This window comes from Corvus hawaiiensis, chromosome 25, assembly GCF_020740725.1.
Source record: "Corvus hawaiiensis isolate bCorHaw1 chromosome 25, bCorHaw1.pri.cur, whole genome shotgun sequence".
NCBI classification, from domain to species: domain Eukaryota; kingdom Metazoa; phylum Chordata; class Aves; order Passeriformes; family Corvidae; genus Corvus; species Corvus hawaiiensis.
The window spans coordinates 3,895,989-3,911,562 of NC_063237.1; the positions used below are offsets into that span (position 1 = coordinate 3,895,989).

At 51.2% G+C, this 15,574-nt stretch overlaps 1 protein-coding gene across 16 annotated transcripts in view; it reads right to left on the bottom strand.

Moving 5' to 3' along the window:
* Positions 1–15,574, bottom strand: part of GRAMD1B (GRAM domain containing 1B) — an 84,240-nt gene that overhangs the window by 12,535 nt on the left and 56,131 nt on the right. For 10 of the 16 annotated variants that reach the window (XM_048328806.1, XM_048328808.1, XM_048328821.1 and 7 more), the window contains 7 exons: positions 12,467–12,490; positions 10,085–10,105; positions 9,057–9,080; positions 2,276–2,360; positions 1,499–1,602; positions 1,279–1,374; positions 832–912 (listed from right to left, as the gene is read on the bottom strand). In XM_048328806.1, the coding sequence (XP_048184763.1) occupies positions 832–912; positions 1,279–1,374; positions 1,499–1,602; positions 2,276–2,360; positions 9,057–9,080; positions 10,085–10,105; positions 12,467–12,490 (435 nt within the window). The remainder of the gene's footprint in view (positions 1–831; positions 913–1,278; positions 1,375–1,498; positions 1,603–2,275; positions 2,361–9,056; positions 9,081–10,084; positions 10,106–12,466; positions 12,491–15,574) is intronic. The other 6 variants (XM_048328811.1, XM_048328813.1, XM_048328805.1 and 3 more) reach the window with 4 other exon arrangements.

Below are 15,574 nucleotides of genomic sequence, written 5' to 3' on the forward strand. Positions count from 1 at the left end.
TGCTTCCTGTCTTTATCCCTGTCTCAGTTCCCTTTTGCCTTCACCTTGAGACCAAGGGCACTGAATTTCGTTGGGAACTTCAAAAGGCTGCTCAGTTTACAGCCTATGGAACAGCACAGCCTGCCCGAGGCAAGGTGATCCCTTCTCCTCCTAAATCCTACCCCAATTTTTGGGACAGGGTATTCCTGGTGCTTCATTCCTCCAGTGTTCCAGCATGGCCTGAACTCCAGCCAGGACATCCCGAAATGCTGGGAGCACTGTAACATCAGGCTTGCTGCTGCACAGAGGCCAGAAATACCCCACACACTGTGGAACAGATACTCGGATCAAATATAGGATTTACAGGGCCTCTGGCACAGCAGGAGCAAATTTATTTTAAAACCCAACCCACTGAGCCCTTACCCAGAGCACCCTGCACCCACCACTGCCCTCACTTGGATTTGGGATGCCCTGAACACTCATTTTCTGCCCTGTCTGCATCTCCACACTTCTGGAGCACAGACTGACTGAGAGCTCTGCCTGCACAGTGAGTTACTTCTGCTGCTTTTTGAACTGCTTTCCTGAGTGCTGCTTCACTGTGGAATCACAGGCTTCCGAAAAATTCCCTCCTGAGACCCCCATTCCACTCCTCAGCAGAGTGGCACCAACTGTGTGTGTACAGCACGGAATTCCCTGCAAAAAGAGGGAATTGCATCTGCAGTCACGAGCCTGCTCTGCCTGAACACTTGTGTTTGCTGTCCCTGCGTGCTTTTTCAGCCAGATGTGATGCTCCTGCCCACATCCATCACCCCCCTTCCATCCCAGCTCAGCTCTGAGGTTGTCTCTCTGTACCTTGTCAAGCAAAGCATTCTGCCAGAGTCTGAACATCATCATGTACGTCCTGTCTCGAGCCCCAAAGGAAGTAAAAAAGTGCTGGATGGGGAGAGAGGGAGAGAAAAATCAGTTCAGAAATAGCCAAAAAATAGGGGAAGAACACAACAAGCCTGTTTGGGGTCACCATCCAGCTGGACTGAGCCATCCACACAGCACAGAGGGAAGCTCATGGAGAGGCCAGGGAGTGAGCCCTGAAACAGCTCTGCCAGAGATGTGCTGCTGTACAACGTGGATGCTTTACCTGGCCCCACACCCCACACCTGAGCTCCAGCCTCAGCCCAGCTCAGCACCAGCTCAGCCCCCAGCCCTTTTCCCTGGGTATTTCCCCAGTTTGGAAAAACCCCACCCCACACTCCAACTCCCCTGCCAGCCACACAGGGGCAGCCCCAGCAGTGTGGGAGGTACCTTTTCAGTGTCAGTGCAAACTTGGATGGCATTGGGAATGAGCCGTGCTGTCTTTTCCTTGGTCATGGAGCAGATGTCCTTCAAGCGAACTGTCAGCTGCACCAGGGAGGGGAAAAACATCAGGAAAGGGAGAAACTGGTGAGAAAAGCAACAGAAGAGCCCTTCCAAAGCAAACCTGAGCACAAAGCCCAGCTTTAAGGCAGCAGAGGGAGAGCCTTACCAGCGTCTCCCAGCGGAAGATGTTGCTGTAGAAGCAGATCCAGTTCTCGGAGAGGTAGAGGCGGCCCTGCAGGAGAATGTCTCGTTGAAGAGCACATGAGTAATCTGTGGGAGAACACCAGTAGTCAGTGAGGAGCACAAACCCCAAAAGAGGGACAGCCTAAAGGTGAGGATGAGCAGCAGCATGGAGAGGAGAAGCCACTCAACACAGCAAGGCAAAGGCAGGGCCAGCAGGAGCCGAGCCCCAGCTGCTGCTGTGTCCACTGGGCTTTCTTCTCCCAAGGGCACGTCACAGACAATCTCTCTCCCTGACTGATGACCCTGCCTTATCAGCTGGTCACTCTGCAGCATGCCATGTGCTATTTCCAGATTTCATCTGTCTTCTCCTCTCTGCCTCCCGGTGTCACTGGGCATTTCTCCCCCCGTTTAAGCATCCCTAACGATTTCCATCCCTCTGCCAGGCCGGGCAGCATTCACCAGCAGGAGGCACGGGAGGGGATCACCAGTTATGTAAGACACAGGAGCAGATGCCATGCACCAGGCATCTCACCAGCTGGGACATGAGGTTTGGGAAGGGCAGCCATGTGTGAGCAGGGATATTGGGAAAAAGGGAGGTGTCATTCCTCACCAAACGAGGAAAACCCATCAGAAAACACAAAACCCATCAGAAATGTGCTCCAGGCAGACTGAACAGCCTTGTTCCTCAGTGGCAATGTCCGGAGAAGGAAAATCTGGATGGATTCCTGATTTCCTCCCCAAAGCACAGCACTGGCCTTACCTACGATGAGGCGCTCCGTGTCCGGGAGCTGCTTGAAAAGCTTCCTGAAATCCTCATTCCGCTGTTTGTACGTCGGACTCAGCACCTGCAAGGAACAGAGGGGCTGGTGAAGAGAGGGGCAGCCAGGAGGGCAGGGACACGGAGTGGGGAAACGGGAACACCTCGGTACAGGAGGAGGGGGATCAGATGCACTTACAGAGCGCGAGGCCAGGAGCTCCCATCACAGCCCGGCGATGGGAGGGTTTGGGCTTTAGTGCAGGGAGTGAGAGGAAGAGGAGAACCTAACTAGGAAGAGCAAGTCCAGGGTAGAAAAGCTGCACCCCTGCCTGCACAAGCTGTGGCTGCAGAGGAATCCCCTCTCCCTGCAATCCTACACTGTCCAAGGTACAGCGTGTGCTCTGCTCACAATGCATCAGTCCCCTGCCAACCCTCAGGAACGGCGCAGCTACCTCAGAAGATGGGTGATTTCCCCCAGAAAAGGGGTGATTTCCCCCAGAAAAGGGGTGATTCACCCCAGAAAAGGGGTGATTCACCCCAGAAAAGACGGGTGATTCACCCCAGAAAAGACGGGTGATTCGGCCCTGCCAGAGAAGTTCGAGCAACCACCGTCACCAAGAGCTCAGGATTCCCCATGCCCACCCCTCTCCCCACCACACAAACACACAGCCACGTGCTGGGATGGTGAGGACGCTTTAGTGGGGCTCTGAAAAGACTCTCCCAGGGACTGAACCGTGTCCTGCACTTGTTTTGTGTCCTGGCCTCAGGGAAGGGCTCCGGAACATGGGGCTGTCGGCTGGAGGACGATCAGGCTCCTCTCTGGGGTTACTGAGCCGTGATGTGACTGCCCACACCTCCCACACCCCGTGCCAGCTGCTCCCAACAGCCACAACATCTTCTGAGGGCAGAGCTTCAGATCAGAGGCAGGTGCAAGTTCACATCTCCCAGACAATCTGCAGTGCTCTTTCTCCTGCCAATGGAGAAGAAGCCACCTGGAGTACCACCTTTTCCCTCTCTATCTCCATTCCTTCCCAACAATCCTCTTCCAGAGGCACCGATTTCCCGAGGCAGAAAGGTGGGAGCCTTCCAGCAAGGGCCCCAAAAATCTGAGATTAGAGAAGGCAGCTTCAGCTTGAGAATGGTGGTGGAGTCACAGGGGTGGGAGGAATGCAGGGTTTATTTAGAATTATCCTCACAGAGCTGCCAAATGCTGTCAAATCACAGCAGATTCGATGCTGGTTGTCAAATCACAGACAACCCCTCGCCCCCAAAAGCGTTCCCTGTTCCTCACACCGACTCAATGGACTGGAAACAAAAATATTCCAGCATCAGCTCAGCACTTCTGAGCCTCGCTCCAGCCCCGCAGGTCCGAAGGAAGGGATCTCACCCTGAGTAAAATCTGCTAACCAGCAGATGACAGAAATATGAATTTCACTTACCAAACTCCCAGCCTGAACATCTGGAAAAGATCTTGGTCTGAGAAGGGCTCCAGTAAGAACCCAAGCCCAAGATTTCCAGGAACAAGCAGACAGGACAGGGACAGAGTAGGGAACAGGGCTGAGCTTTGGGGCTCAGTGCAGCCCAGCTCAGCAGGAGTTTCCATGTGGAGGGGCCTCCAACACAGCCTGGATAAAACCTGTCCTAACAGAGGCTCTGCTCAGCCCCAGCAGCTCTGGCAGGGTGCAAACAGTTCAGTTTAGAGACACTCACAGCTGGGATTTCATCTGCTCCAGGGCTGACATTTCCTTGAGAGAAGTCCACAAGTCCCTCCGGGTCCCACTGCAACCATGGCAGCTCTTGATCCAGGAAAAGATCCCAGAGAGAGCCACACTCCAGCAGGGAATCCATCTCCTTCCCTCAGCACTGGCACAGCTCACTCAAACTCAGCTCTTCCTGCTCCTGCTGCTCCTTGTTTATGTCCAAAGTCGAGAGAGGTGCAGCAGCTTGGCAGGAGTTTCGGTGCCTTCCCCTGCTTTCCTGCCCACATCCAGCTCATCTGAGGCGGTCCCTGAGGATCTGAGCCAGGATTTGCCCTCCAGAGGACTTTTCCCAAAGAGGCTCATCGGGATAATTGTGCTGGTGGGCACCCTCTGTGCTCTCCTGCTGCAGCCTCAGCAGCTTCTTGCTGTGGGCATCCCCTGCAGCAGCCCTGGCAGGCGTGTGCGGGGCACCTGAGCTGCCCCCAAGCACAGCCAATGTCCACGAGTGCCGGCTCCAACCCCAAACAGCTCCGGCCGCCAGCCCCGCTGCAACTCACGCGGCTTCCAGGACCCAACAGGAAGGCAAACAGCTCAGAGTTCAGCTCTTCCCCCCTCTTTGGAAGCAGAAAAGCAGCGATTCTTACTCCTCAGTGCCTGCCCTGCAGTCCCTCTCTGCTCTCAGAGGCAGCCTCAGTGTTTCTCAGGGCAGGGGCGGCTGGGGAAGATCCCAAAATGACTCGCACATGCCTCGAGCTACTGGGGCTGGGGAATTCTGCCGGCCAATGCCCTGCAGTAACCCAGGCTCAGCCCTGCCTTCCAGCAGATGTTTCCTGTAATGGAAAGTTGCTGGACAGAGTGTGCTGGGGGAGGCGTGAGGGGAGCGAGGAGAGACCGGGCTGAAGGATGTGGCTGGGAGAAACCAGTCAGGGGAGATCCACACGGGCAGAAATCTGAGGGGCTGCACCACTCCTGGGTGTATCTCTGAGCCCACTTTTCTCCCCTCAAAAAATAAAGCTTTTTAGGATTCGTTCATTAGTCAGGTCACTTTGGAAATGAAGGCCGAGGGCTTCCTCCAGGAAATGAACTCCCTGCAGATCCAGGAGATTGCCTGGGGTGCTGGCACTCCCTGTGTCCCTCTGCCCTGAGTCCCAGCCTCCCCATCTCCCTGCTCAGGTGAGGAAGTGCCCAGGTAAATGCCCACAGCAGGGCACCAGATCTGCTCAGCTGTGAGCAAACACTGAAATAAACCCCTCATTCTTCCCAAACTGGGCACACAGATCTCAAAAAACACCAACCAAGCAAACAGCCCAGCCGGTGCTGAGGCACTGCTCCACTCCAAGCCAGGGGTGCAGTTTGCTCACTGACGAGCTCTGTCTGCTCAGCTGCACCCCAAAAATCCTTGCTGCTGCTAGGGAGCACACAGCTCTCCCGTTCAGCACTGTCAGAGGGAAGCAGTGCCTCCATCTGCACCCCAAGATGAGGGAATAATAAAGAAAAATCCATTCTGTAACCTGTGAAGGACAAAGAACTGGGATTACAGCCACCTGTGCTGCTTTACTCAATGGCCCTCTTTGCTGGAAACTCCAAATGGGATTGAACCCCCAAAAAGCCCCACCAGGATGGTTCTGTTCTCACCCCAGCCACCTGCCTCTGCAGAGGTGAATGGGAAGAGCTGACCTGGAGCTGGAGGCAGCAAACATTAACTGCACTGCAAACAGAGACAGGACAGGATGGCACTGCCAAGGTGGGGGAGAGGATCCGTGGGGAAATGGGGACAAAAGGGTCACTCCCCATGGTGACATCTCCCTGTTACACACAAACAAAGTTTCCCTCCACGGGAAACTTAAAGTAAATATTGCTGGGGGATGGGACAGGACATGAAAGTCTGAGAACACAAAACCTGAGGAATGTTGAGTTTTGGAGAGAACAGGTCACAGAAAACAGGGAGCAGAGCTGGCAGGAGGCACAGAGGAGAGGGGGAAGGAAAATTTATCCAGTTGCATGACTGATGGACTTCTGTGATGGACATTGCTCCTGGAAAACTACTGGAATAAATGGAACACACTCCCTGCTTGTGTGGGAGAGTTTAGACCCCACTGACAGCAGGGCTGACATGAAAAACCAGCAAAGAAAGTGGCCACCTGTCCCACAGCATCTCCTCTAAACCCATTCTGGTTGCTCAGATTTTGCTTCTTTTTCCTTTTTCTCCCTTTAAAAGTGAATGAAAAGCAGAGGAAGATGCTTCAAAGTAATCACCAGCCATCTGGGCTGGAAAATGGATCCGAGTTCATCATCACACGAACTTGCACCAACAGTTCACTTCTAATTTAGTGCCACTACAACCCAGCAATTGAGCCAGGCTGGTAATCCACACACTGAAAGTCATGGAAAATCTGACAGGATGAAAAATACCTGAAAGGCAGGGAGTTAATATCGCTCCAGAAATAATTTGATGAAATGGTTACTGGGACATAGAAGATGAATGTGCTGATTTACAGAGAAAAGGGCTCTTCAACACCTTGCTCATTCATCAGGCCTGGATTTGTGCATTAAACTCTGCTCACGTGATTGCTGCTGCTGAGGGAGGCTCAGGCTGCCACCTCTGGGAAAGGTGTTTCTGATGCTCTCCCTGAAGTGAGGCATTCCCCTTGGTCTTTACAGGGCACGCTTTACTCTTTCCAGCAGCTGAGTTTCCCCTCCACTGTGGTATCCACGAGGTCTCCAAGAAAACACACAGCACTCTGAGGCCAGCCAGGGCTGGTTTCTTATCAGTCTTGTGATGTCTGGTTATTCTTCAGAAGCTCAAGAGCTGCTCAGAGTTCCCCACAAAGGCCCTTTGCAGCATCACAATGTACCACGGGTCCTCAGCCAGCTCCTCCTGCACAGGCTTTCCCTGCAGTTTTCCCAATGGAAAACTCTGGGCTCTCCCCTTTACCCGCCTCCCCACTGGAATTTTGGGTTTATTTTTGAGACTTTGAGCTCCTGCCAGGCTGAGAGCTGCCCTGTGTGCACAGATCTGTTTGCAGAGCTGCAGGAGCAGGGCCCCTGTCCCACTCCCTGCAATCCTCAGGGCAGACTTTGCTCTCCCAAACACAGGTGGGAAGGACTGGGCTCCTATTGATCTGCCCAGACTGACAGGGATAGCAAATATTCCTAGTTTTCTAATATTTACAAACACCTGAAAGAGGCAATTGGTGTCTTTTCACTGCTCAGGTCAGTTACAGGAAGAAAAACATTCAAAGCATGTGACAGATAAAAATAAAGGAATACAGAGCAAGGCAGAGCTTGGGATGTAAATGCTGAAGCAAAAACCTCACTGACAGATAAAAATCTCACCTGTTCCCTGATGTTTTCTCTAACTTTTCAGGATCATCTTATCTATTCTCTTTTCCAGAGCATCCTCTGGATTCTCCTGAAGCCTGGTGCCGGATTGGAGAATCAAGCCCTGCTATAGAGCAGCAGAAATGCTGCAGGATCTTGAGACACACACCCTAATTTAGAGACAGGGACGTAGAAGGATTCACAGTCCAAGTGAGACAGAATGAGGCAGGAAAACCATGGCAGATTTGCCAGGCTCAGGGCCTCAACTGTGACACAGAAATGAGAGCTCTCCATGCTCAGAAATGGGGCCCTTTGCCCAAATCCCAGAGAGAAGAAGGAAGGAGAGAGATTTTACCCCTGGCAGCAAAATATCTCCAGTTTGTCTCTCATTGTAATGACATCTGCTGAGTGACACATTCCTTCTGCCGAGTGTGGAGTTACTGACACCCCCACAGACAGAGCAATTCCTCCTTGGTGTCCTCAGGGAAGTGAAACACAGATTTCCCACCTCTCTGAGCACCTCGGGTGCACAGACTAAGGCACATCTCTGTTTCAGTAAACAGAACCACAAAGGAAGTTTAGTTTTAAGGTCTGAGTCCTATTTTCAAAATGATTTTAAAATAATAAATCAATTAACAACAATTCACCATGCAGACACACGACCCAAAGCAGACACAACTGATGGTTAAACCACGAGTGACCCAACAGATTTCTCCTCCCTAAAAACCACGGTATTTCCAAACCAAACTCTCCATGTTCAGTTCCTCACTAAAGGCACAAGAAACACCTCAGGGACTTTTCCTTTCCACTGACCTCCTGCTCTTGCACCACAAAGAGGAAGCCCCAAAAGGCTGAGTGCATTTATTCCCAAACTGGGGTTCTCTTCTCAATCTCACAGTGCACCTGCACCAGTTTGCATTTGTCCTCTGGAAAGCCAAGCAGAGAAAACACAACCAGAGAGAGGGGCAGGTCTGCCAAAGCAACCCACAACCTCACTCCACCCCTTTACCTCCCACTTCTCCATGGGGCAGGGATGGCAATCCCAAGAAAGCACTGGTGGGATCAGAAGGAGAACACACAAGGCAGAAGTTGATGGCATCTTAAGGAAAAAAAAGAGAGAAAAAGGAATCCAGGAGAAGGGAAAGGGAGGGTTCCAACTGGCAAAGAGGGATGCAGAGCTACAGAGACAAAAAGACCAGTCAAAAGCAGCAAAAAAATGAAGAAAACTGGTGATACCCTGGGGATCTTTGAGGACCATGTGCTCTTTGAGGGAGGGATTATTTTTTGGGTTGGGTTTGCACAGTGCCTGGCACCCAGGGCTGCTGAGCTGGCACAGAGAACAATGTGGAGGGTGTTCGCTCTGGGCACGGTGGGGTTTATGTAAAATGAAAGTGGGGGAAAGGGAGCACAGGAAATTCTGAGGCTTCATGAAGAGGCCTCTGATTCATTTCTAGAGCTGCTCTCAGAGGGGAAAGGAATGGCAGAATCAGAATGGTCCAAATGGCACAAAAATCCTGCCTGGAAGGAGCTGGCAAAGAAGGGGAACTATCAAGGAGGTGCATTAGCAGGTTTTTAATGGAAATAACATTGCCAAGACGGACTGACTTCCTGGAGTCTGTGGCTCATCCATATTTTCACACTGCTGCTTTTATCTGGCCAGAATGTCTCTCCTAACTAGAAAACGGGTTTGTTTTGTTTTGTTTACAAAGGAAAATAATGGGGTGGGGTGGGGAAAACCACAAAAAAATGCAGCCAGTGCTTACTCTCCGGATGTACTGTCTCTCATGCTGAAAATATATGGAGGAAAAACAAGAGAACAGAAAGATAAGATAGAGAGGACATGAAAACACAAGAGACCCACAGAAGCAGACCACAGCAAAGCATCATGCAGCAGGGAATGGAGCTCAGCAGCTACAGGCAGAAGCAGTAAGAGCCAAAGTCACCTCTAGCCTGGTGACAGAGTCAGGTTTTGGCAGCAGGTCAGGCCGGGGCATCTGCTCACAGTCCTTATCTGCCACTTCTCCACCAGTCTGGCCCACCTTGGTTTGTATTTTATTTTTAATGCCGCTGCCTCGATCCCTCTCTGCCTCTGAGAGCTCTCCCTGCCCGCGCTACACCCGCTGCTGTTCACACCCAGCACGTTCCTAACTCTGCCTCCCTCCCTCACCTCTGTCCAACCTGCCCACGCTGTTTCAGCCAAAACCACACATTCTGCTGGCCCCCACTCTGCTGTCTGATGGCTGCAGGAGGGCAGGAACCGTGGCTGACCTTGGGATGGCTGCTGCATTTGCCTGTGGCTACTCCAGAGCCTCGAGGGTGGGGCCCGACCGTGCAAAAGTGACACCGACTTTGTGCCCAGAGCAGGGCCACTCGTGCTGGCAGAACGAAAAGAACACCAAGGCAGAAGCAAAGGGTGGTTGGTGTTTCTATGGGGTCAGTAGAAAATAATTCCTCTCTCGCCCCCGCACCGCCCTGAGAGATGCAAAGGGTTTGCAGGGTGGCAGCTCTGTTTGTCACCACGTGTCACCACACCACGGCCCCCATGCTGAGAAACCTGAGGTGCAGGATGTGGGGAGCATCACGAGAGTGACCAAAAAGGACAAAGCTTCTGCTCTCTGTCTCTGGCATCCCTCTCCTCAGGATGTCAGCCCTCCTTTGCCAGTGCTGAGCCATTTCCACCTCCTCCTCCTGGAAATGGTCAGAGTGCCCCAGTGCCACTGCAAAGCCCCTTTGCACCTTCCCCCCCACCCAGCCCACAGCGCCCAGGGACAAGAGAAACTGGAGTACTTACATTATACCAACTCTGGCTTTTCTGTAAGGACAAAATAAAAGAGAAGCATTAGTTAGCACAGAGATCTTAGGATCACAAAGAGAGAGACAGAGAAAGCAGCTCCAATCTGGTTTGTATCATTAGTGAAGTGAAAGTGGGATTAAACAGAAGATTTCAATGGATTTCACAGTGTGGTCTAACAGAGTTATCCCCAGTTACAGAAGCAAATCCAGCAGCAGGAGTCTGGAATAGGAGACAGTTCAGGCCAAGGTGTGCATGTCCACATGCACACACACAGACATGCTGTCATCTTGTGTGCAGACCAGCAGTGCCACACAGCAACAGAGGAGCTCATCACCATCATCATCACCATCACATCATCACTGCCAGCTGTGTTTTAGGGGCTTCATTCTTCCACTGGCCAGCTGGCAAAACTCACATTGCCTCAAACAGCCCTTGAAGCACTGCTAAGGGCAGGGACACAGCTTTGCTCACAAAAGGCAAATGTTCCAAGAGTATTTTCAATTTTTAAAGGGACACACACACACAGAGCCAGGAAAAGTGCTGTAGAAAATCGCTAGAAAAGCTAAGCAAGGAAAAAAAAAGGCTGGGATTTATTTTTTTTTCAGCATTTCAGTGCACAGTGTTTTGCATCATCTGCACTGTGATTTTTTAAATTTTTTTTTCGTCCTTATCATGGCATTTCAGATGGTTTGAGAGGACAGGCCACACGTCACACTGGAGCACACAAAAGAGCTGGCTCAGCTTGGAAAGTCACGCTCGGCAATTTGCAGCTGGAGGTGAGATTTACCTGCACAGGGAGAGGAAGAAATGAGCTTCCCACTCCAGCCAGGCTGGCTTTCCAACAGGACACTGGGCAGAGCTGACAGGGTACACAGGAATCCCCCCCTTTTGGGGGGATTTACCTCAGGGCAGTGGAGCCTGGGGGCACTGTAGCCTTTCCCACCGAGGGTGGGCAGCTCCAGCTGTGCTGTCCCCCTCTCCCAGCCACTTCCACACTACATTAGTGGGAGCTGAGGATAGCACACAAGGACAGAAGCAATATTTCACTGCCTTTCCTCCTTTGAAGCCATCTTGCTTCTGACCTTGGAGAATTTTCCAGGCTTTGCACCCGGTTTGGAAGAGGAAGGGAAACATTCTGTGTTTCACTGGGAATTCAGCTCATGTTCACACAGAAACTGCCTGCCCTGGGGCAGCCCACCAGGACACACAGGATGTTCTGCTACAGGAAAGGAGAAGTGTTAGTGAGATCAGATGGGACCAGAGATTTCTGTGAAGATACAGGGGCTGCTCTGTTCCCTCCCCTGGATCTCCCTGCTTGCAGTTCCCTGTGTGCCACTCCAGCCACAGAACCTCACTGGCACCTGGATCCCACCCTTGGAGCCAGCATTTCTGTAGGACTCATTGCAGAGCTCCCAGTTTTTCTGCGCTGGTCTCTGATGAAAAGCCCCACAGTAACAGAGCACGTGGGCTAAAATACAGAACTCTGACGTTAGAAAGAGGAACACCCCTTTTTCCCCAAATTCTGGGGAAAGGAGATGAGCTGAAGGACTGCACACAGAGCATGGCTCATCAGGCAACCAGAGGAATTTCCTCTTACTTCCCACTCTTTTCCATACTTGGCCATACCCTCCATTCATAAAGGATCGGGTTGAAGTCATCCCTCCCTGCAAGTAGGACGTGGAAAAAAGCCTTATGCAACCCAGTCTACACTATAAAAAGAACCAGGGTAATTAATCTAAACCCTGCACACAGCACCTTGTCCTCAGGAGCACAGGGCCCGAGATGGAGTGATTTTCCTGCAGATTTGTTTTGCCATCTGTCTGCCTTAATGAGCAAAAGGCGTAACTCAGAAATTCCTGGGGAAAAAAAACCCTCACCATCAAACTATAATTGGCACACACACAACAGAGGCACTGCTGTCACTGTGGCTTCTAAATCAGGGTGCCCATGCTGTGGTGTCAGCACAACCCAACAGGATTTCACTCCCCTCTGCTGCATTCATTGCAGGAGCTATTTATTTTTTTCCTCCTCACATCTGAATTCCCCTGAATCAAGGTTCCCCTATAAAGGAGCTCTGCAGGTTCTTCTTTGAGCTCTTCCACACAAAAAAATTATACAGACATCCATAATTATACTGACATCTGTAATTTTACCAACATCCTTAATTATACCAACATTCAAACCTCATCTTTTGCCTCCACCAAGTTCAACAGACTTGTCCAAAATCCAAAAAACCTCAGCCTTTAAATCTCTCTTCTATTTTTTTTTTAACTCACTGAGAGTACAGGGAGATGCAAACTGTGAAAATCAAGAGACAGTAAAACAGAGGGGGGGAAAAAAGGGGAGGGGGAGAAAGAAAAAGGAAAAACATATTCTTACTTTGAGCAGGTTAAGTCTGTCATACTGGAAAAAGAAACCATAAGCATTAGAACTGAAAAGAGAAAATAACTAAGTAACAGAAGGAGAGAGCTGCACACAGACACGGAGAAAATGGGACTGGTTTGCAGAGACGATGCTACAGGAGCACAGAGCAGAGCTTGTGGTTACAAGGGGGCTGTAACCAGGAAGAACTTTGGAGGAATGTGAAAAATGGAATATTTTCTCTAAGCCTTGAATGGCTGCCTCTAAATATTCATGATTTAGTGACCTCCCACCCGGAGCACTGCTAGGGAAGGTTACAGCTCTGCAGCGCACACGGGTCACACGTAGAACTTCACCCTGGTAACTCCATCCAAAAGGAGTTTCTACCTCTCAGCATCACTGGCAGCAGCATCACAACTCACTCCTTGTTGCTCCCAAGTGAGTGACGTGCCACAGAGCTCTAGGAGTATCCCCAAATCCCTTTTACACCTGGGGAAGCAGAGGCACAGAACGGGGCTGAGGGCAGAGCTCGGAGCAGATCCCAGAGCCCTCTGTCCTGCTCTGTGCACTTCCAAAAGCTGCGCTGCCCACCCGGCTTCTAAACGGCCATAACTCAGGGAAATGGATGGAATTTATTCCCCAAACCCTCACCCCAGCCCAAAATGATCAGAATTTCATTACCTACTACCTACAGGGGGTTTGTCCCACCCAGTGGGAGGGGTGGATGAGAAGACACAGCCAAACTCTTCTCATCGTGGCACACTGGAAGGACAAGGGGCAACAGTTGTAAGCTGCAGTAAGGGAAAGTCTATGTGGAGAGGAGGAAAAAGCCTGTTCACAAGAGTGGTTAAGCACTGGAGCAGGGGCCTGACGAGGCTGTGGGATCTCCAGCCTTGGAGGGCTGCAAAACATGGCTGGACGAGGGTTTAGACCAAGCTGACTTAACCCTGCTCTGAGCAGGGGCTTGAGTGAGAGACCTCCTGAGATCCCTCCTGACCTAAACTGTTCTACAACCCCCAGGACCTACACCAAAATTTATGTTTTCCCCCTAACTTAATATTAATCCTCAGCATTCACCATTAGCTACAGGCATTGGGAAGAACCTACAGGAAATCACATTTATCCTTGGGCAGAAGCAAAATAGTTAAAAAAGACGTATTTCATCACTGCTACTAGCAAAAAGATGGGTTTTCCCTGAGTTTGGAAAGCTGTCCCAGAAGCAGCAAAAGCCTAAGGCTGAGCCAGCCCTTGGTCCGTGGCACACTGCTGGGGTCAGGGTGGCAAAGCAAGCTCTGGGAAAGATTCCCTCAGGATGCAATTCCAGTGCTTAAAAACTCCTGGTGAAGCGCTCCCTCTGACGGCAGCGCTGCAGCACCACAGAACACGGCAGACAAAAGAGGGCAGGGGACTCAAGCAGATCTGTCAGCAATTGTACCAACACAGCAGCAAACTCATGGGCTCAAGCTGTTCCACCTCATTAGCCAGACAGGTTGGGGAATCAAACCATTCTTCCTGCAGGAGATGGGCAGGGAGAGGAGAAGAGGCTGAGAAAGGAGAGTTTAAAATCTTTGCCCTCGAGTTCTTTGTTCCTAACCTCTCCCTGTACGAGCACTCAATGGAATCATCTGTGTGGGGAGAAGCAGGGGGTTTAATGCCTGAAATTCTTTGTTTGTGCCACAGGAAGCAGCTTGTGGAGCCCAGAAGAGAGCTCCAGGCTGCACACTCGATGATCCTCGTGGGTCCAACTCAGAATATCCTGAGTGTGTGTGTGTGTGAGCAGGGCAGGAGGCTCTGACAGGCTGCTGGGGGATCCCCTTCCCTCTGAACTCATCTGGGCTCCGCTTCCCTCCTGTTTCTTCAGCTGCCTCGCAGGGGTTGGGGTTTCTCCCTCTCAGAGAAGCAGGGGCTGGCTGCAGGCACCTCACAGCACCTCTGCACACACATTTTACACAGACACCACTCTGTTCCAGGCTTCTTCCCACCAATCCCTCTCCTAAAACCCTCTGCACCTCCAGCTTACCACAGCCTGGCCTGGCCCACACACCTCTACTCACCAGCAATCCTGTCAGGCTACTCCAGACCTTCCACAGCACTTCTTTCACACCTCACCTGAGACTTTAGTCCCACAGTGCTCCTCTGCAGTTATCCCAGCTACAGATACCAAGCACAAGACAATCTGTCTAAAAAAAAGACATAAAGAAGCTTCCAGCAGACACCAGCAAATCATGCGAGGTCAGGCTGGTCACAAGGACCACGACCAAGGGGAGACAGTGAGCCAGCACTGCTCTCTGAGAACTTGCCTGCAAGGAAATCTAAGGCATCGATTGGGGAAAGGCCAAGACAAGGATTTTGTGGATTGTGAAGCCATCCAAGCCATTCTGCTTTTATAAAGTGGAAATGCCAACAGCCTGGCACTTTCTCCCAACAACACCCCACCTGCGTTTCTGATTTTTCCACTCTTCTGGGGGTAGCACAGAGGTGTGAGATCAAATCCCAAATGATCTTATCTCCAATCCAAGCACCCACAGAGGGATCTTCCACTTATCACCTCTCAGAGCGAGCCCATGAATTCTCACAATTCATTTGGGACAGGTCTGTTCTACCGGGTTCAAGCTGGGTTCATGTTCATTTGAAATCACCGATCTTTAATATTTCCATCACACAGGAGAGCGTGCAAGGGCAGTAATCTGAGATCACTGGCCACAAAAATGCTATTCATCATGAAAAGCAGGGAAGAAGTCATGGAGAACAACTCTTGTTTCTGAAATCATGGAGGAAGAAGAGAGGAAGGAGAAGGGATCGTGGTTCTGTTCAACTCCAGTGGATTTCTCCCTGGCAAAGACAGCAGCTCACTTCAAGGGAGAGGGGAAAGCAGAAATAAAAGGCTAAAATGACTTGGAAGCAGCTGAAGGAGTGTGATGAGCAGGCCAGTTCTCACTCTGTGTGAGCAAATATTAGCGAGATCCCAGTGATGTCAGTGAAACCAGCTTCCAGCTACAGGCACGGGGCTGAGCTCTTGCTGACATTCTCACAGCCACAGCAGGAGAATGCCTGACTGGGGTCAGCACTCAGCACCACGGGGAGGGTTCCTGAGTGATGAGACAGCTCTACAGTGGGGGACAGGAG